The sequence below is a fragment of the Eutrigla gurnardus genome (genome assembly GCF_963514095.1).
Source record: "Eutrigla gurnardus genome assembly, chromosome: 2".
Classification (NCBI taxonomy): Eukaryota; Metazoa; Chordata; class Actinopteri; order Perciformes; family Triglidae; genus Eutrigla; species Eutrigla gurnardus.
Genome location: NC_139916.1, coordinates 24,139,570 through 24,160,562, shown reverse-complemented (window position 1 = coordinate 24,160,562; position 20,993 = coordinate 24,139,570). Strand labels below are relative to the sequence as shown.

Here is a 20,993-nt window from a genome sequence, read left to right as displayed (position 1 = left end):
CCGGCGTCGAGTCCCTGTGTCGAGTCCCAGGGTCGAGTCCCAGCGTGGAGTCCCTGCGTGGAGTCCCGGCGTGGAGTCCCGGGGTCGAGTCCCGCTGACAAACCACCACGTTGCCTGTTTACTTTAATGGAGAGTTAAAGTTCTAAAGTTACAGAACACCCTTTACACTCACATGGTGACGCTTAACCTGAACAGAGGAATTGAATGAATGAATGAAAATGTCAGGATCTGTGCAGCAATATGGAAAGACATGAACTCACCAAAAACTATCATGGGGACAAATTAGATACGAGAACCTGTACCGTTTTTTACCTACAGAGACACTTTAAATGAAATAATATCATAAACATGCAAGATGCAGGATAACGGTTCATTTAAGCACTGCATGTACTTGTCTTGACACTGAATAACAATACTTTGTTTAAAGTCTGTCGTCTCTTTTATGTGTTTTTAAAGGTGCCATATTATACTGTTTTTCATCAACTTCACACAGCCGTCAGAGGTCCAACAACACTGTTGTCGATATGCTTTGCTCCAAACCCATCCGTGGTACTGAATTTCAGCTGTCTAAAAGTTGCTCTGCTGAGAACAGGCTGGTTCTGTGCCTGCACCTTTAAATGCTAATGGCTCCGACGATGTCTGTTATGCTAGCGGCAGCATGCACCAATGTTCACTTGGATGTATCGCTATGGCTCACCTATGTGGCTCAGGTGAAGTTGCTGGGTCCCGTATGGTTGGGACAGATCCTTTTACGAGGGTCAGTGTCGAGGCAAAGCCAGCTTTGTACTGACCCTCATTACTGAAGCAGTCCGGTGTGAAGTGGTTAGCACACACATACAAGCTAACACAGAGTTAGCTTGTATGTGTTCCTCATCCTGGGAGTTGACAGGCTCAGGGAGGACCAGTTTATAGGTGTAGAGACCAGAGAAAACCTGTTTTTCATAATATGGGACCTTTAAGTAGTGCTTGTGTTACACTTTTACACTACCATCTTTGCCAGGGCAATGACATTCATCATCTAAAAGGCATTATCCCAGCTGAATAAAAGTGAAATAAATAAAACATAAAACACGCCACCAAACCCTCAGGGCGGTGGCATATTAGGAGCTCTTCAAACTCTTTGAGCAAATTGTGTTTTTGAGTCCGTCATCATTTGAATCAGCACATGAAGCACCAACTGTGATCGTATCAATAAAAAACACTTAGTTTTTTCTGTGTGCAGGACAGAGCAGTTCGTCATATGTAGTAAACACACAGACACAGGTATCCAAATGTGTGAAGTGTGGATCTGAACATGACACACTGTTAATACAAATAAGGGTAAACATTTATTTTTTACTCAAAATGTCCACAAAGAGCAAACGTGCAGTAGAAGAAGACAATTGTTAAGCTGCGGTCTATTTATAGAGCATCTGAAAGTGTTTTCACACATGTCAGTGTGGAAAGGCAGTTAGCGATGTAGAGACCAATGAAACACATTTCATAAAAGTGTGTTGTTAAGAGAATGTGCATTCAGTTTGGCACACTTTTCATTGGCTACAGGTGTCAATAACCCCTGTATTTAAGCACTCTAAGAACTGTATGTTATTAATGTGTCAGCAACACCTAGTTAAAGTGGCAACAGACACACCTGAGGGAGTGTTTTACTGGTGTTTGTTTCCCTCTCTCCTTGTGTCTCTGTGCGTGACGTGACTGTAAAATGGTAGAGGGTAAGACGTATGTGCTCGGGACTGAGGGTGAAGGTCATGCTGCTTCTTGTGACTCTACCAGTTTGGTGTCAAAGGAGTCAAAGCATTAGGCACTCCACATTTTACCTCAACTCGTTACGCTGATTGTGACATTTCATTGAGCAGAATCCAGATCTAGGTTCACTCATCACACAGTTAGCTGCTGTCATTATGAGATTCATCCAGAAACATTGTCAATGCACTTTTACATGTGTGTTGTAACAGGGATCATCTGTCTGTGCATGAGACTGCAAGCCTTTCTGTTTTTCATTGCAGGTACGTGTGTTGTGGTGGTCTCAAGACAGTCGCAGTTTGTGGAAGGCTACTATCATTGAGTGATGAAATCTAAATACGCATGTCAATCTTAGTGCCATCCTCCCTTTGCTTTCTTTCATCCTCCTCTCTTCAAGGCTTTTTTGCCCAAGCCCATGCCTCCACTGCTCTGCAGCCACACAGGGGGACTGCCTTTCAATGGGGCAGAGCCCTCCATTGGATTGTCCCATGTTGCGCTGTGTGTGGGTGGAGGTGACGGAGATGAAGCAGACTGCACATCGGTCTCACAGGGAGGGTTGTTTTTTGACATGGCGATACTGGATGGCACCTACCTTCTGTCACAGGTAACGTGATCTGAAGATGGATCCGTGATTCAAAATACTGTTTTTTTGTCATTTAGGTGACATATTAGGCTTTTCTGTTTCCCCCCCTTTTCCTTTAGCGTGTTACATAGTTTATTGTGCATGTAAAAGGTCTCCAGAGTTGCAAAGTCTAAAGTCCAAGCCAGGTAACAACCTCCAGTTGGGAAAAGTGAAGACAAGGCATTCTCGCTACTGGCCATCAGGGGGCGACCCATCTGGTTGCAGAAAGAATGTTTGATGTCTTTGAGAAAATCTCAGTAAACATTGTAAACATGAGTTTATGGCCTCTAGTTTCAAGTCTTCGTCAATACAGCACGATGTGTTAATTTAGTAAATTATGGTCCATTTAGAGTAGAATATACTAGACATGAAAATAGAATAATGTCTCTGCCGGCCCCCAGTTGGTAGGATGAGGGTTAAACACATAGAAATGGAGCTTTACACTACATTCAATCTACATTTACCATTCAAACACATTGACTGATGGCCTTCCCAATGTAATTAAACTCATTCAATTCAGTAAGTTGCCCAAGGACACTGCTGCATGTGGACCAGAGGAGCCGGGAATGGAACCATGGATCCTCCGATTGGAGGACAACTCACTCTCTGAGCCACATCTCAGTTACTGCATTCATTTCAACACACATAAAGCAACCCTTTTTTAAGAATTGTATTGTATTGTCATTGCAAGGTCAAGGTGCCTGCCACGTGCCAAATCAGTTTAAGACAGCACATTCTCAGGATCCAGTAATGAGTTGGATGAAACCACTGCTCTCATCGCAACAGGAACTATTTCATTTGAGTAAAATCAGTGAAACGGTGCATAGAACCTATTTTCATGTATACAATTTGCCTATACATATATTCACACACACATACACATATATCTATCTATATATATATATACAGTATGTTGTTGCATAGGCAATGATGGGGAGCGATATCCTGCTGTGTCCTGTTGCTAAGAAACCACACTGGAGTCTTGACACTCCTTCTGTGGTGCATTCTACTGCAGTCTTCTCCTCCGTATGCTCAGTTCGGCTTCTATGGAGGATCAGTCACAGCCAGTATGTAATAACTGACTGACACTAATTGCCTAATAAAATTCAGCCTTTTATATAAAGCCACGTGTCCCACATGTTTGGGGCGATACTGGTTATTCTGTTATTCATGGTCCAGGTAAATTACTGCATTTACATTTACATTTAGGGCATTTAGCAGACGCTTTTGTCCAAAGCGACTTACAATAAGTACATTTGTCGAAAGAAAGAAACCACAACATATCATTACCGATAAAGTAAAAGCTAAAAAATAGAACAAGTGTTAGATCCTCGTCTGAGTAAAGTAGTAGCTGTTCAGCAAGTATACCTTCAAAACAACAGTGCTATGATCAAAGTGTTATTGGTAAGAACATAGAAGTGCAATTTCTTTTTTTTAGGGGGGGTGAGTGGAGGTGAAGTCTGAACAGGTGAGTCTTGAGCCTTTTGTGGAAGATGGCAAATGACTCTGCTGTCCTGACATTGGTCGGGAGTTCGTTCCACCACTGAGGCGCCAGAACAGAAAAGAGTCTGGACTTTGCTGAGCGACATTTGTTTGATTTCAGCGATGGTGGTACCAGCCGGCCAGCTGAAGTAGAGGAGCGAAATGCTCACATCGGGGCGTGTGGTTTGACCAGTGTTTGAAGGTAGATGGGTGCCGTTCCATTGATGGCCTTGAAGGCCAGTGCCATCGTCTCGAATTGGGTTAAAATAAGTATTTTTGTTATGTACAAAAATATATCACATACTTACGTAACAGTATGTAACAAACATTGCCCTACTTATTTTAATGTGACTTAAAATAAGTTACATATTTAATCTTGACTTAAAATAGGTCTAGATTGGGAGTGAGTTGCTGCCCCAAGCGGGAGAGTTCAAGTATCTCCGGGTCTTGTTCAGGAGTGAGGGATTGGCGGCTGGGTGCGGCGGTAGCATAGATGCGGTGTTGTACCTGGACCGTTGTGGTGAAGAGGGAGCTGTGTCAGAAGGCAAAGATCTCGATTTAGCAGTCCGGGACGTCTGGAATGCCCTCCTAGGCATGCATACCGTTTGACACATGACATGGGAGTTATGTAACAAAAAATCTCTATAAACAAATTGCGTTTAAACATATAGATTCTTTTGGCAACGGGACAAGATTTTGTCATTGGAAGTGTTCTGGTTTCCATTCATAGACCGAGTAGTATTGACCAATCATGTTGGAGCAGGCTGGATGTCGGTTAACAGTCAACAATCTGAATATCAGGAATATCCCACTGGCCATCTGATGATGATTTAGCTTGTTATTGGTTTAAAATGAGCTTGTAAACAAATGTGAAACAATCCGGACATACACGTCGTCTCTCGGCTCCAACTCCAGTCTCCATCTTAAAATGATAATCAGATTGTAAACAATGAGAAAGCACGGAAAAGGAAGTCTTGGCCTGGTTTTACATCAGAAGCCCAGAAATATGAAGGCTCTTACCACAAGATGCTGGTCATCGTCAGACTGATAACTAATGGGTTCAGAGATTGTGAAACATTGTAACATTGTCATAATCACTTTTTGTTTTGTTTACCAGGACTTCTTGCCTTTAGAGAAAAAAAATGTGTATTCATGGATGTTTTAAACCCCATTGATTTTTTCAATTTGAATGTGTATATTAGTTTGAACTTTTCAGTACATTTAACGCTAGAATGTTATACAAGCATGCAGGTCCTTACCCATCATTTTATAATGGGTAAGGCTAAAAGTAATAATAATGACATTAAAGTTACTGTAGTTTGGATGATTATAACATTACATAAAGTCTAACATACACACACACACACACACACACACACACACACAAAGTCTAATGTGTGTGTGTGTGTGTGTGTGTGTGTGTGTATGTTAGACTTTTGAATTATTTCAATCATCTTCTGTTAGTGTAGAAGTTTTACTTAGAGTCTGACTTTGAGTGGCTCTGCTGAACCACCAGAGGGCCCCTTTGTACAACAGATCAGCAGCTTATCAACACCATGTCAAGACTGACAAAGATATTCCTCAAAACACCTTATCCTTCATAAAGTGTGTTGTGTTGGTGATGATGTAACTAATAGAGGTTATCGAAAGGAACACGACTAGAGAGGATAGTGTTTGCTTCGGAGATACAACTGTCCCAAAAATGATTATGGTATTGCAAATTTTGAGGATTTTTGTTTAATATTATTCATTTGTAGTACTTTTAATTTGTTTAAAGTCACATTTAAATCTTTTATAGTGTTCCATGTGGATGTAAAATATTGATTACACCGTTCAAACTTTAAATTCAACTCTGATGGTGGTTTATGGTACTGAAGTACAATTTCAATTATTGTTCAGCTATTTATTGATTTTGGTTCCCTACATCTGCTCTGTGTTGTTGCAGCAATATACACAAACAGCACTCTTCCACTGCAGGGCAAGTCTCGTATTAAAAATAATTCCTGTTGATGATGATTGCATTACTTGTTCCAAACACACAATCACAAGTTTTTACACTGACATCATTCATCCCAACATGAATTTCCATGTCGCTGTTTTTCCTATTGTCATTGGCAAGCAGGACAGAGTTGTATGTGTCATCTGATATTTCATATGGGAACCGTTCCATTCCATAACCAGAACTGTGGGATAAATGATACTAATAACCAATGGCATAGGATTTACAAAGGAATCTCTGACATATTTATTCCCATAATGTATAAAGATGTTTCCACCTGTAAAATAAACAATACAATTTATATGTAATGCTATATGGCATTTCATAAAACAATTTAGGCCTGTAAAAGTAAAATAAAAGTGTTGAAATGAATCAATCCATATCAATCAATCCATTCTTCTTTTATGTAAATGACTGAAAATGTTGTATTGTATTTTTAAGATTCAAAATGGTATTGTTTCTGGGGCTGCATGATGATGTAGTGGTTAGCACCGTTATTTGAATCCATGTTCAGGGTGTGTGTTGTTCTCCATGTGTTAGTGCTATAGCTCTCCACATACAGAGTGACAAAGCACGTGTGCAGTGTATATTATGGTGAAGGAATGCCTCCACCAGCATGGTGCTGGTCTCTCGCAGAGCAGCGAGACAAACCACTGCTCCTGGCCGGAGGAGGAGCGGCTCTCAGATTGAAGGGTCTGTCTCCGGTGGGCTGGACACTGCCAGAGACCCCGCTACAGTCTGACCTGAAGGAGTTTCTGTTGAACTTGCATCAACCAGGCATCAGTATGAAATTGAGAATATTATAATAACCATTTAAAAGTTCCTAACAGTAACTTTAACCATTTAAAAAATATATGGTTTGATAACTTTGATCAACTTCAAAGCGTCAGTGCCCTATAGCAGGTTAATCCAGCCATGCGCCCCATGGGGGGCATGGCAAAGATCAAGACAACAAGATGTCATATTGATTATGCGTTGCCATTAAAGGGAGTTGCAGTGACTCTTACTGTAGTATTGTGTAGATGCATGATCTAATTGTTTCATATTTAAAGGATGAGTTGGTTTGTTTGGTTCTAAAGTAAGATACACCAGGGGATAGGTAAATGATTCATCTAAATTGCCTATAAGTGTGAGTGAGTGTAAATGGTTGTCTGTCTGCCAGTCTGTCAGCCCTCTGGCGACCTGTCCAGGGTGAACCCTGCCTTCAATCAATGTCAGCTGGGACTGGCTCCAGCCCCCCCGCGACCCTAAACAGGATAAGCTGTGATTGATACCGGACGGATGCAAAATGCAACAGGATGTTGAGGGTTATCTGTGTTGGAGTTGGAAACAGAAATCCACGGCTTGTTGTCATGTTGCAAGCACACAGCCTATTAGGGTAACATTATGATTATTCAAAATGTTTTACAGACATTCATTTACTTGATAAACATGAAAAACATAAACAGTGGGTGATGTATCACGCATCTTCACTTTCACTTTTGTATATATGAATCCTGATTTGGATTTTTGGATACTTTTTGAATGACTCAGGCAAGAACAAGGTCAACGGGGCATCCTTGAGATGTTGCCTTTCAGAGACCACAAGTGGAACAGACACAAACCTGTGTCAATCTTTGTCATTTTAACATCAACGTTTGGGGGATCCAAAGCTCTTAGCCCCAAACTGGGCTGCATAACAGGATATAAATGTTGCCTTGTTATCATCAAAGTTGGGTATTATATATACCTATGATATAGTACAGTATACTCAACTGCAACAGCAGGATGTTGTCAGATTTCCTCCCCTTTCTTCTCTGGAACAACAACTGCGGATGCCTTACAAAGAGTCCTGAAGCTGCTCTGGTGTAAAAGGGCTAAACTGTTACATTGATAAGTGTAACCACTATTTTGTCCAGTCCCTGTCCTGTTTACACCATCAATAGGCCACATAGTATAGTGTTTAGTCGTGGTACAGTGACCCCTCAATCAACACATGGCAGTCTAGAATTTATCGAGCGGCAACCAATCAGAGCGCTCCTTTTAGGGCGAGCCTCCGCTGCACGCGGCCAATCAGAGTCGCGAAACAGGACCCGTGCCTCCGAGTTGTGCAGCAATGCTGTCACGTGACGCTGGGAAAAGGAATGCCAACATGGACCCGTGGCAAGGACGGGATGTGAGTGTGCTACGACAATAACACGACGGAGGAAAAAAAGGAAACAGGGGAATAGAAGGAGCCGTCGACGGCGCTGCTTTTCACGCCGAGCCTTGTTCCAACTACACACGGTAGGTCGAGCCAAAATGTCCGGGCTGCTCCTGCTCGGCTCCTCCGGAGAGACGGGGAGTATAAATAGAACATTTTTGACCCAGCCGAACTTGAGACTCGTGGATTTGCTATGCGGGCGCCGCTGCATTCAGGCGGATTGCCATGTTGCCGACCGCTTCTGCCTTTCAAAGAACCAAAACGCCGTTTATTTGTCCTCCGCTTTCCAGTCTCGATAGTCCCGAGCACACGACTCGTTTTTCCTCTCGACACGGTTATGGGCGCGTCAGTGCGGGCCGTGTTTACCCAGCGCCGTGTAAAGTATCAGGCCCTGCTGCAACATGTGCCCGACGCTCTGACAGCGGCAGTAAACACGCTTTACATAAGCAAATGAACAGTTTCTCACCGCGCTGAGGGCGGCGATATGCTCTCAAAGTCGAGCTCACACCGCCGGGGGTCGAGTTAGATAAATATTAACTTTAAAGATCCCTTAAGTTTCTACTTAAATGATCCTACTTTCTTTACTTAAGGGGTTTCCATTACATTGCTTGTATTTATCTTTTACCCAGGCCTCACTTTAACAACCGACACTATGTAGTACCAGCCTAAATGATTATTTTGGCCCACAGATGATGGCCTATTTTTTAAGTTAAGACTGAGGGGAATAGTCGTCTTTGACAACACAAACTTTAAAAGATGGGATAGGCCTAATGTCAGATGTGCCTGGCTGTTACTCGGGCAGGATCACCACCAGGGCAACATAGAAAACATCCCCGGGGGCCAGCCTCTCAGGGCCACAAAAGCCCCTGGTTCTCTAGATGTCAATTGGTTTCAGGTTTCCTATTAATTGCTAATTTTTTCCACAGCATGTACCACAAATGTACAACAATAACTAAAGGCAGGTGATGCATGAAGTATTTTAACAATGTCTCGTAGAGGATCCCTGTGTCAAAATCTAGTTCAACCATATGACCTAGCCATCATTTATGGTTTAAAAAAGAATCTAACTTAATTGGCCCATCAATAAAGTACAATACAATTACCAAATCTGTTAATGTTTTGTTGTGGTGCCCTGTGTCAAAATGTAGTTTAGACGTGTAACTATTAAATTTATTTTTTAAACCATACCACCCAGCCCTCATTTATGATTAAAATAGAATCTTAATTTGGAAGTGGAACTTGCCTTTGGCCCATCAACTTAGTAGAATACAATAAACAAAGAATAAAGTAGGAGGAAAAACAATATTAAAACTGGGTTTCTAAGAATTTAGCGATCCAGTAATAAAATCCAGTCTCAATGTTGCCCTTGCAGGTTTTTGTGAACCCACTTCTGGATTGTGTTTCCTCAACATCCTGTCCTCTGCGTTTGGCTTGGATCAATGGTGTCTCTCAGCAGCAGACCGCTGAGCTTGGAGAATGACCTGTTCAGGGACAGCGGCAGCAGCCTCTTCTCCCTCGGCCTGGGAGACGGAGCCTGCAGCGAGAGGGGCAGTTCAGCCTCCTGCGACAGCCCCGATGCCGGGGAGTTGGGGGCTATGAACAGCCCCAGCCCTGGAGAGGAGGAAGATGAGGAGGAGGAGGAAGATGAGGACGAGGGGGCAAGTCTACACATTTTTCTAGGAGCGGAGGGAGAAGGGGAACCTGCCAATCAGGAGCCGAAGCTACCAGAGTTCCCTTTCCATCCCTCTTCCCCATTCTCCCCAACCCTGGAGGACATAGAGGAGTTCTTGAGGGAAAAGATGGAACAGGTCAAAGAGGGGCTGCTGGTCCCCAAAGAGGAGGCCTCCCCTCTACCATGCAGTGACTCTCCATCCTCCACTGCACCCCTCACTGCTTCCTCAGAGACTTGTGACCCGGGGACTAGTGTATCTCTTTGCACTTCAAACACCCTTCAGAAGGAGCGAGCCAGCCCCAGCCCAGCTGATCTTTCCCCTTCTGCCCATGTGAACTCCTCACCGTCCACCTTAACCCCGCCAGTGCTCCTGGGCGGTCCGCTGGTTCTCCAGCTCCAGCCCCTCCCTCTGGCCCAGCCTCCGCCACCAGCAGGCTCTCCTCCTGGGGCCCAAAGTGGCATTTGGCTCACTCATCTAGTCATGGGGCTCCAGGGTGCAACCGGACAAAATCTCACCCTTCTGGCCCCGCAGGTGCCCTCCACCCCCACCACCTTGGTATCACTACACGGGGGAGATATCAAGTTGGCTGACCAGAAGTACGTGAAGATCGCCCCTCTGCCCATCACTATGAGGACTCTGGAGATCACGGGCATGACTGGGGTTGGGGGCCAGGGCAATGGTCTGCTGAAGGCCGTGGCCCCCCGGGTGACCAGGCTGCCGCCTACAGAGAGGGTCCATAAGTGCTCCCACCCAGGCTGTGGGAAGATGTACACAAAAAGCAGCCATCTGAAAGCTCACTTCCGCCGGCACACTGGAGAGAAGCCCTACACGTGTAGCTGGCCAGAGTGCGGCTGGAGGTATGTGGCGTGATGTTTAGTGTTACACGTTTAAAGGTTCACACCAAACGCAAAGTGAATTTTCCAGTTCAACCACAGGATCAGTTGTATTTATTCGCAGGATAGTTTACTTTTATTTGCATCAGCTAGGCTGGAAACGGCAGAGAGGAGGGGGGTTGACCTCCATGTTGACACAGACAATGTTGCATCAGTCATGGCTGAAATTACCACTATTGTTGCTTTATACAAGTCCCAGATCTGCTGGCGTGTGAAGTCATGGTTTGTTAGGTCTGTCCGCAAATCACTTGAAGTGCTTTTCTGAATGGAGTTTGGATCGATCAGAGCGAGGCTATGCTAACATTGTAGCTACTCCATCAACACTTGAAATAACATCACATGAGCATAGCTGTACCACAGACAGTACTCACATCAGTACATAGTACTGATATGTAGAGGAGAATCTCAATGCTGATTGGCTTTCGAGTCACATTGTCCTGCAAATTCTTAGCAGGTTGAAATATTTCAAATCTTTTTCCCCATTCAATTTGCGTAATTTACGCCTATTTGTGTCTTTGCATTGACTTTGTATGCTACAGCCCCGAGCCAAACATCGCTATGCGTTTGGTGTGAACGTACCTTAACAGTACATAGTACGTTTAAAGTCAACATTAAAGTAATATGATTTCCAGCAGGTTGATGCACAGGGGATGCATTGGAGGTTATCAGATACTAAAACACACACAGCTGGTTATAACATTATAGAATACTGTGCATCAAAAGTTGAGACGACCCTGCATTGTTTTGCCAGTGACCTCTGCATTGGCTCATTGTTTTTTGTTTTTCACCCAGTGCTCATGTTGGTCACTTCCTTACCCACTAAGTCATCACAACATAGAAAGCAAACACTTTCAATCGTTTGCTCTTTTTCCGTATTAAGTGTTAGAAAACCGGTAGCATCATCCAAAGTAACTGACTAACGATAGGTATTCAAGCAGTTATCACTCGTTTATTTATTTATGTTTGTGTGAAAAGAAGCCCAAATATATTCATTGTACATGTTATGTGAAACAAAAAGTCATCATTTGCGTAGCTGAAATTGGTGATATTTTTCGATATTTTCCCAACAAATTCATTTCAATTATCGATTGATTGATTTACCCTGCGCTGAGCCCCGCCTCCTGCTGCTGCTCCATCAAGCAAGAGAAAATATTTAGGAAAATGAAAAAGCTATTTTAGAGACGTCCAAAAGGCTCCACCATGTGCATTTGAAGGAAATATCCAGGATGTGAAAACTGGTTTAAAAGCCAAAGATAGGAGCTAAAGCTGAGATCACAGTGTAAAAGTGAACCACCACATCACCTGATGGAGACCGAAGACAATGGAATTAATGGAAAACACTGTTTTTTTTAGTAAATATAGCATCTTGGTAGAGAGAGAAGCCAAGAAGAACTGCAGCAGTCTTTTTTGAGCATTAAGGCATTTTAACATTTTCTAGTAGTAACCTTAAATACAAGTATGCACTACAGAAGGAGCATAATGGATCCTGTTTATGAAGATAATAGAGGGAGCACCTTTCCTGAACAGAATTCAGTCAGCTATTATTATGCCTGCCATATGATTATTCTTCCAGGTCATTTCACTCAGTTAGGAATCTAACTTTGACCGCAGCCTCGGGATCCCCAGAGTTTACTGTGTGTGTATTCTGTAACGGGTTCAGAGCAGTGTTCACATTGTGGGACTAGACCTGCTTACTATGCCCTTAAACACCACATTAGCTCACTCAGGGCATATAGACAATGCTGTTCTCATCATCGACAGATCAATTAGATTCATTATTGGGCAGAAGTGGAAACATGTGGTGTGTCTTTCTTTGTGTTTGTGTTCTTGACTCCACCAGCCTACTCTTGTGTCTCCAGGTTCTCCCGATCTGACGAACTGTCCCGCCATCGCCGCTCTCACTCGGGCATCAAGCCCTACGAGTGCTCGCTGTGCGAGAAGAAGTTCGCCCGCAGCGACCACTTATCCAAACACACGAAGGTCCACCGCAGCCCCAGGCCCAGCAGGATTATCAGAGCCACCGTGTGACCCCCTTCAGCTGGCCTAGACCCTGTCCTGCACCTACTATGACCGTAGGGAGGGGGGGAGGTACGGAGGTCCGGGTCTCCCTCAGGACTTTTGGTGCTTCAAAAGCAGAACTTTCAGAAGAATCATGAGAGCTGACTTTCATATTGTCCTTCCTTTCTCTCCTCCCTGCTGTGTATCTTTCACCGTTCCCACTGAGCGGCTCCGTCTCACACTGAGCAGCCACCTCAGGAAAAACCCAGCTGAAAGTGGATTTCCTGGCCTCCGCACGCCACACACACGAGGCGAAACGCACAACAGGAGACGGTGTTGCAGAAGCCAACCGCTGCTTGCTGTTACCAAGCTACCAGGTGCTGTTGGAAGTCGGGTGGCAACCAGCAATAGGCGTGTCTGTAATTCTATAATCCTATTGTGATTCTTCCTTCTTCATCAAAGCCAAACTTCAGGGTCCATGTGGATAAAGCGTCCCAACTTCTTCTTTTTTTTTTTGGTACGTTGTTAAAGTGAAAATCCCATTTACTTCCTGCCAGCGCTGCAGGGTGAAATTATGATTTTAAAGCAGCGGAATCTCCTCCTAAATACTTTTTCAGAGTTACACCTCGGATGGTATGGCTTTATATTCGGAGTAAAAGCTGAGACATTATCTTTTTTTGTCGGACTAAAAATTGTGGCTTTGCTCACAATTCAGCCAAACTGAGGTAAAAAGTTGTGATGTTGCATTCGTCCAATGATAATCTACCCCGTTTTGACCCGTATGCCTTCTCAGCCCCAGTATGCCCTATAATCTCTATTGATGCCTTTTGTCCATAGTACAAAAACCAACCTCACTCGATCCTACTGTACTGCTCTAATTTAACTGTGATCTGAACTGGGGGTTGCCAAACCAGAAAACCCTGTTCTGGCCCAGCGAGAGCATGAAGACACCACCCTCGGTGCCCGACAGTTTATAAGCTCTTTTGTTGTCTGACTTTCTCTTGAAATCATTGTGCAGCCGACTTACGTGGCCTGGAAAAACTACTCAGCCTATACGTTTATATTTTTGGCTCGATGGTGCAAGTGATGTGAAACACTGCTCTCTTCTTATTTACAGTAGCAGTTACTGTAAAACTGTCCGTTCTAGCAGCAAGAAAAGCTAATGGTTTAAACAGCTGGAAAGGCAGCTAACATCTACTCACTCATCTGTATTAGTGTACTCGATATAAAGTGTACTGAACATAAACAAGAAAGATAACATGTACAGCTTGTAGCCTTTATATAGATTGTTTTTTGTTCGTTTGTTTTTTAATCAGTGAGCATTTTGAATTGCTGCATATTCAGTTGTTTCTGGAGAGGTGTGTGGTTCGTTACAGGAGTTTGATTGTAGCGTCATCAATCCGTGGAATGTCGGATCATGGTGTGGGTTTGGAGTCCCACTCTACCCATTCACAAACCATTAAGCTAAGTCTGCTGGTCTCAAGTGCACTTGTGTCATTGGGAAGTGAGGAACAGTCATTGTGGTCTTATAGCAGTTCCAAAAAAACAAAGATCTTCAACGTTTTTAAACTGCACTATGCAGTTATGATCACACACACATTGGTGCTTTTTAACCTACCAGTGCTTCACGCAAAGAGACTGCAATGCTTTACAAGACTGGAGCGCCTCTGTTGAAGCAGCGGCCGCTTGCTACCGCGAACCGCCAGCTACCGGCGACCTCGGCGTAGCTGGAGCGACGCCGGCGCTTTTGAGCGAACTTGAAAACAGAGCACTTCTGCATGTAGCGGCACACATTTACACAGCAATCGGCCTCTTATCTCTGTCTCTCAGCATTATGGATGCGTTCGGTTTCACTCTTCTTCTTTATTTTTTTATCAACCATGCTTAGTGATGTAGAAACCCACTGATCAGCAGACAGACGGACAGGCGTGTTTATCTGTCTGAAACGGTGCTGTCTTTGTGTCTGAGCCTCCCCAGGCTGCTTCTACTGACCTACATCCAGACCTGTATTCCCTAATCATCATCCAGTTCTCTCTCTCTCCCCCTCTCCCTCTGCTTCTCTCTGTCCTGCTTGTGTATCTGGTCGAACACAGGCTGTATTTTGTTTTGAATACCAGATATGCTATTTTCCTATTTGCAAAAATAAAAAGCAAAAAAATGAAAATGCTTTGTTGTTTTTTGAGGGATGCTCCCCGAAAGCGACAGTTACGAGGGCCGAAGGGGAGAAGCAGTAATAGCTGGGTTCATGCAAGTGTTGGAAAGAAGGTGTTATTTCCCATTTTACATAGCACTGTAATGATTGGTACATTGGTAAACACTAATTAGACGTCATACCGGTGGTAATTAAGTGCAATTACTCGAGTACTGTACATTCAAGATGCACTCGTCACTATTTGAGTTTACGTGATGGGGGTCGCTTCTAAGGCCTGGGTTATATTTTCCAAATGAATACTTTTCTTTTATACTCCTTGTGGCAAACGGACTCAAAGTTCTCCATTTGCTCTGCTGATCAGCGTCCGCATAGTTCGACAACGTTGGAACCCGTGTGTCTGATGGTGTGACGTCACTTTGGCCTTGCAACCCTCGCATGTGCAGGGAGCTTAAATCACGCTTCAAGCCCAAAGCCCTGAAATCTCACATTCTGAACTGTGACGTCGCCTTGTAAAGGCTTGAGAGGCTGCAAGGGCTCCAAATAGTGTAAATACAAGCATTTTGCTGCAAAACATGTCCAATTTTATGATTTTTACTACCTGATATGAACATCTTCCATTCTCTTTCCTTACAGAGCGGATGAGATTATTTGTTCAATTTACTTGTTTTAGTCGAAACAACATCATTAATCAAAATGAAAAGACATTTGAGGTTGATGAATAAATTAGGCATTCCTCTGATTTCATGTGGTTCTTTTTTCTCATACATTCTTAATGCTGACATAGTGATTCCATGTAGATTTAATGTGCGAGGCTGGACACAGATGTGCCGTCCTCTTAGTTTCCAGTTTTTTCGTGTACGTGCTTCCTGGAAACAGGCTCTTGGAGATGAACTGCGTCTGGTCTCAGAAAGTAGGCGAGCTCAGGCGGCAGCAGCAGGAGACGGAGACGGAGAGCTGCGAGCCAGTCGGACAGTTTCCAGCCGCCTTCAAAGAATTTACAGGAAGTCATAAAGAGTTACTTCCTGTTAGATCCAGTCTCGGAGGCTACCTGTAGTGTTGTGGACCACCTTCAGATAGTTTGCAATTCTATATGTGGAAATCTTTTGAGTATCTGTCATTGTATTCTATCCTTTGTTCTTTTTATGTCTTCCTTCTAAAGCATGTTGTGATTGCTGGTTTTATATAAATAATCTTTATCATTATTATTATTATTATCCAAACACGAGACAAGTTTGTTAACAGATGATAACTTCACTGAGACTAAGCCGATAATCTAGCATTGAATATTTTTAACACAACAAAAGTATAGCCTACAACACTATGAATTATGGGTAATTCAAAATCTGCATGAATGCGGATTTACGGAAAGTGTGCATAAAGGCTCCCAGCGAACCCTAAACGCTTGTAGAAGTCTGTCAGTGTGGTTGTTGGGATTGAGCCTCACTCTTTTACGCTTGTTAAGATTTTCCACCTGCAACTTTGCTGTTTTTGCTTCCTGCTCTCATCAATATGGTCTCCGACAGCAGGAAGCTGCTACATGGTTGTGCTCCATGCCTTGCACCAAACAGCAACACACAGAGACTAGCAGGTGGACGTCCTGGAGCATTTAGCAGCTAGACTGGTATTCACCAACTCTCCAGGGGCGCAACATTAAATGAGTGGAAACTTCACTCTGTTTCTCTTGGGTTGGGGTTTCTTTTCGTGCGCAGCAACATCTTCATACGTTGTTTTCCACTCACGCTGGCAAACCACTGATGTTACTGATTGCTCACGTCATCAGTTGTTTTGTGCATAGCATTATTTCATTTTTATTTTTGACGTCCACCCTTTTGTGTGTTCTCCTTCCTTTTCTCTGAACCGTGAACCAGTTCAGGACACGTTAATCACGACACCATGGTAACGCTGTAGATGAAGTGTTTTCAGCTTCTTCTGCCGGCCCACACACTATTAATGTAATGAATTAACTAATGCAGCAACATTCACTGAAACATTCACCTATTTACATTTTCTGCGAATTTAAACTTCTACATCAATACATTCATACATCAGTACTTTAATTGACTAGTTACTTTGTGGATCAAAGTTACTCTAAAGTCGATTCATGGCGATTTTGAGAGTATCTGCTTCCGTACCGTGACATATTTCCAAATGAAACAGGACAGAAAGAACGTTGAATTTGATCACTGAAAGATGAGCTCATGACCTTCTGGAGCTCTATGCCACTAAAAGTAGCCGATTGGTTGATGGATGTCATGATATTATTGGAATTGGTTGGTACTAGCTGATGCAAGCAGGCGTCATATTTTGTTTCCCAGGAAGAGAAATATGTTGGATTTTGATGTAAAAATACAAAGATTTTTTTTCTGCATGTATTTTGAAATAGGTGCACATCAGCCACGTTACCAACTTTGCTGTGTTGTGTCATCCAGAAACACTCATTTGTATTTAGCCTGCTTTTATAAACCAGAAAAGAAGCTTGAATGCTAGTGAGCTTTGCTTTCCTGGAAGTAACCTGCCTGCTCTAATTTCATCGAGTCTCTATTCCCCGCCTCTCCACTCATTTAGTGACTTGAAATGACGCCAATTTGAACTTCATTCAGCGCCGAATGTGGGCGGCAGGATAACCACATCAAGGCCACATCACTTGGTCTCTGAATCAAAGAATGCTGCAGGCAGCTTTCAATCATACAACCACTTTCCAATCTGTGACTGCTGCAGTGTGCTGCAGCGTCTCTCAGCCCAACACACCCGGCGGCAGAGGGGAAGCTGCAGCTCTGTGTGCACGCATATCAGGCTGGAATTCCTGTGTTTCGTGTTTAGCAGCCCAAGGAAACTGGGGCTGGCTTCAAAGCAGAAATCTGTATTGTTGCCTCGTTTCCTGCTTTGCTCTTTCGCAATGTCACCAATCTGGGAGTATTTAGTCAGAATAGACTGCTCATCTGATTTCATCACATGTTGTTTTGATTCATAAACTGTAGCTGAGGCAGGCGAGAAAGTGGGCCGGATCAGGAGGTGAGAGGGAAGGAGGGGGGTTCCTTTAAGAAATGAAGTGGCCCCAGGCTGTAACGTAATAACAGTAGCTGACAACAGTTGTGACCAGAGGTTACTGTCGGACAAAGTACTGTACTGCCTTTTAAAAGAGGAACGGCACAGTCTTTGAAAAGCTATTCCCTCTAATCAAGACAAGGATATGTCCCTCCCAAAGAAAAGAGAGGAGCATTGTTATTCTATCTCAATGGAGATTTTAAAGCTGATCCTTCCTGGATTCAGCAGGAACTTATTTGAGGAATGTATGAAATGTTTTCTCCCTATCTTCCTCTTTTTGACCCAGTTGGACGCTAAACTGAATTAATCTAGAAATCTGAAAGCAACACTAAAACATAGTCCTTATATAATGTTTTGTTTTATCTATCAAATTACAGGCTATTTATTTTGTAAAACTCTGCACACTAACCACAAAACCTTCCACCAAACCAGCAAATCACTAGGCGTCGCTTCCAAAATGCAACACTTCTTGCAAAACTCATTGAGAAAATGGTGTTGTTGCATCAACACAGTTCACACAAACCACCATTTCAAGAAGCAAACGAAGCAAACAAACGCGTTGCGACTGTTGCTTTTCCTGTTTGCACGGCGGAGCAATTTGCAATAATGTTTTGTCGTGCGTTTAGTAGCCAACTGTGTAAAGTAGCATAACACACTATCAATCCAAATAAGGGAAATTTTACTTTTTTAACAGTCCTCAAACAAAAAAAGTGCAGTAGAAAAAAAACAAAAAACCTGTCGACTTCCTCCGTGTCACTCAATGTTGTTCTGCGCTCGGCAGCGTGGAAAGTGGAGTGACGCGTCCAGGTGTTATTAAACGTGTAAAGCGGAGAACTTGTATTTCTTCAAGAATCCGTATACATGTTCACATTTTCAGAAACAGACTATAATAATGGATTCAATACTACGTGTAATTTGAAAGGAACTGCTTGTAGTGATGAACCAACAGAGAATTATAACCCAACTCTGGAGTCGCTCTCAGCTGCACGAAGCACTTTAGTCTCATTGTTTTGGTTTTATGACCCACAACATGCGCTCATCACCATGGTTTCCCCCAGCGAGCAGCTGTTTTCAGCACAGAAACTCTGAGACACCCGCTGTACTCTTACTGCACCACACCAAATGGCGGACGGACAAAGTTAGCTACTAACTGGTGAGCGCAGTGGAGCATTCAGCAGCTAAAGACTTCTTTTTCTGCTGGACTGCTGTTTCCATGCTGCTGTTGCCATCGTGGTGCTTTGCAAATGAGAGGTGACATGAAACGGTGGAGCTAAGTATAAGCGAATGCTGAATAAGGTGTTTTCAGGCGGCCAAAATGTCCCAATTACCTTTCATGAACTGAACAAATGCCGTGGAAGTGTTTAAGTTCTACGACAAAAACACAGAGAACTCCCAGAGGGGACAACACCATGGTACCAACCTGTTAATCACAAGGTAGCAGGCCCTAAAGCTTCCACTGCTTTATCATCTATTTGGTTAAATGAACATCATGCTGTATTTAAGAAGGCTTAACACTAGAGATTGAGAGCATAAACTCATGTTTACAATGTTTACTGAGATAATACATCAAGTGAGAAGTAGGGTCATTTCCTCATAGACTTCTATCAGACTCCTTTTTGCAACCAGGATAATTGCCCCCTACTGGCCAGCAGAGAGAATGCAGGTCTAAGACACACAAGGGGGAGCCCAGGTTCAAATCTGGCTTCAGGTCAGCTTTCTGTGTGAAGTTTCCAGTTTGCATGTTTACGCTTCTTGTGCTGCCCCAAAGTTGCCAAACAAAATCAATTAGTGTTGCTTTAAAAGAGACATACAGTATCTCGCTCATGTTCAGCTTCATACTTGTATTTTGGGATTCTACAACAATGTCCACATTGTTTATCTAAATATACTTCACCTCTGTCCAACGATGCCATGTTTTAGCCTCTTTAAACCCGTTGACTAACAATAATTTACAGTATAATCTCAAGCCTGCAGCGAGTAAGGTGCTGGTTTCCAACAAATGTGCAGTACATCTATGTCAAACATTAACACATTGTAAACATGAAGAAGATGTTAATAGGGGGAACCCAAACACCACATGGTTAACCCTGTGTTAACAACAGAATAACCCTATAGAAGGACACTAACGTTTTGCTGAGGGCCGGTTATAATAGTGTGACACTGCTGTGATATGCTGCCACCTGCTGGTGAATCTGAACTCACACTTGCAGTTTCTGAAGTTTCTTCTGGGGGCGTCCAGAAGATCTGTTTTTATGTTGCTAATGAGAGTCTGCCTTAATAGGTTGCCTTAATCACTACAGTTTATCGTGTAATTTAAAAATCTGCTCTGTGCTTTTTTTGTGACATTTATCAGATCGACTACCTATCAGAAATTTGACATTCCAAACTGGGAAGAAAGAAATATAAAAAAGTAAATTCATATTGGTCGCAACAATCCTTTTTATCAGATTTAATTTGTACAGCACATTTGATTAAACAGTAAACTCAATGTTTGTTTGTTTTTTGGTTTAATAGGTCATTCTATTCAGAAACACGTTATGTTATATTACTTGACATCTTTGTAACATACGGAAGCGTATTGCATTCACTTGAGTAATTTTTTTTTGGTTTGTTTTTTGGAGTAATTATTTCTGTTTTTCTGAGTAATTTATTTCTTTGGTCTGTTTTTCTGAGTAATTTATTTCTTTGGTCTGTTTTTCTGAGTAATAAATTTTTTGGTCTGTTTTTCGGAGTAATACATTTTTTTGTCTGTTTTTCGGAGTAATTTTTTTGGTCTGTTTTTCTGAGTAAATTTTTTTTGTCTGTTTTTCTGAGTAATTTTTTTTTGGTCTGTTTTTCGGAGTAATTTTTTTTTTTTTTCTGTTTTTCAGAGTAATTTTTTTCTGATTTTCTGAATATTTTTTTTTCTGAGTTTAGACAGCATTTGAAACAATAGACGCATTCATTCCTTTGTGAAAGCTCGATAATGGAGGCCAACATGACCGACTTGTTTAGTTTGATCAAGTTCTACTTTGATCTGGGATTAAGACACTGGGAGATAGTCCTGTCTCTGAGTCATATAGATGGTATTACCATAAGTGTATCCACTTTACGCAGGCACCTGAGGACTTTGCGGCTGAATAGCTGAAGATGGGGCATGTGTATGCAGGAGTCACTACAGGTCCATGGGAGTCACTTGCAGGTTGGAGGTTCTCGCGGGAGTTCGAA

The 20,993-nt window shown here is 42.8% G+C and overlaps 1 protein-coding gene across 1 annotated transcript; it reads left to right on the top strand.

Moving 5' to 3' along the window:
• The first annotated feature begins 7,969 nt into the window (after positions 1-7,969).
• On the top strand, positions 7,970-15,370 carry LOC311022550 (Krueppel-like factor 15). The gene is made up of 3 exons (XM_084023866.1): positions 7,970-8,108; positions 9,398-10,555; positions 12,451-15,370. Exons 2-3 carry the CDS (start codon positions 9,465-9,467, stop codon positions 12,617-12,619), a joined length of 1,260 nt encoding a protein of 419 aa, XP_083879992.1. The 5' UTR covers positions 7,970-8,108; positions 9,398-9,464; the 3' UTR covers positions 12,620-15,370.
• The last annotated feature ends 5,623 nt before the right edge of the window (positions 15,371-20,993 follow it).